Here is a 1150-nt window from a genome sequence, read left to right as displayed (position 1 = left end):
CGATTATTTAGATCAGAATTTAGTAAGTCTTTAAGGTCTTCATTAATGCACGGTGATTTTTGATCTGAAAAATAAAACATCTCGTTGTACATAACTATGTTATCTATATTCTAAAATAGAAAAGACCCTTAATCCAGCTTGTTTATTTTGCAGCCCTTACAGTAAGATTTCTTACCAAGCGATTCATTGGGGAATATGCATCTAATTTTGGTAAGTCACTACTCTGGACTTTTTGACCTTAAAATATCAGCATCATAATTAAATCACAATTAAGCACAGAGAAGCATTTTGACAGAATCTGCAGTTTTTAAACTCTTATGCTTTATTTATTTACAGATTCTGGTTAGAGATGACAAAATAGGTACTTGAGTTGAATGGTGTTTTACGATAAAATTCACCCAAACTGATGTTAAATTAGATGAATTAGAAAGTTACCTGGTTTCAAAGTCCAGGACTAGAAAAGCATTAAAATTGGGATCCTTCCCCCAAAAACTACTATAGAATAAGTAAATATGAATATTTCTTGTAATCTATAAAACAATTTTGAAATTAAATGAACATTTGCTGAAAGATGATAAATTAATGCTAATAGCATAAGTGACTACAAAAGTTAAGTTTATTTTTATTGAAAAGCTATATAAAAATAACAGGAGAATTATGCTTGGTTAAAAGATCACATTCTAATCATCTAGGTTTTTGGTACAAATTTCAGATAAGCTCTAAAACAGATGCCATCACACCTTGATATAATCTTTCGAGGATTGCTCCACTAACTGTACTATGGATTTCTGGTATTTTGATCAGAATTAGCTTGCCATATGGGAACTACTGCAGAATAAACTTAGGAAATTTTGGCACAGTTTTGAGCATATGTTTGGCTCGGTATTAGCCAATGTGAGGGTACAAATATCTTACCTGATTGAAGCCGTGGGGTAAAACCAGTTAAATTCACAAGTTTTTGTTTGTTTGTTTACAGGAGTGACACTTATAGGACATATGAGACTAGTGAAAAAAAGAATGATTTATTGTTCAATAATTCTTAGAGTGAGAGAAATTTATGATTGTGTGTTTGTCTATGAGAAACAAACAAAAAATCTTTAGCATGCACTCACGAGGTACAGTTATTAAGAGTATTTTAGAAAATAACTTT

At 30.9% G+C, this 1150-nt stretch overlaps 1 protein-coding gene across 1 annotated transcript in view; it reads left to right on the top strand.

Annotated features, from left to right (window-relative positions):
* The window catches only part of RERGL (RERG like), a 10069-nt gene that overhangs the window by 1218 nt on the left and 7701 nt on the right, over positions 1 to 1150 (top strand). Inside the window, exon 2 of the mRNA XM_004390230.2 lies at positions 154 to 210. Coding sequence (XP_004390287.1) covers positions 154 to 210 — 57 coding nt within the window. The remainder of the gene's footprint in view (positions 1 to 153; positions 211 to 1150) is intronic.

Source organism: Trichechus manatus, unplaced genomic scaffold (assembly GCF_000243295.1).
Source record: "Trichechus manatus latirostris isolate Lorelei unplaced genomic scaffold, TriManLat1.0 scaffold00289, whole genome shotgun sequence".
Lineage (NCBI taxonomy): Eukaryota > Metazoa > Chordata > Mammalia > Sirenia > Trichechidae > Trichechus > Trichechus manatus.
Note: the sequence above shows the minus strand (reverse complement) of the source record. Positions and strands in the feature narration are given on the sequence as shown.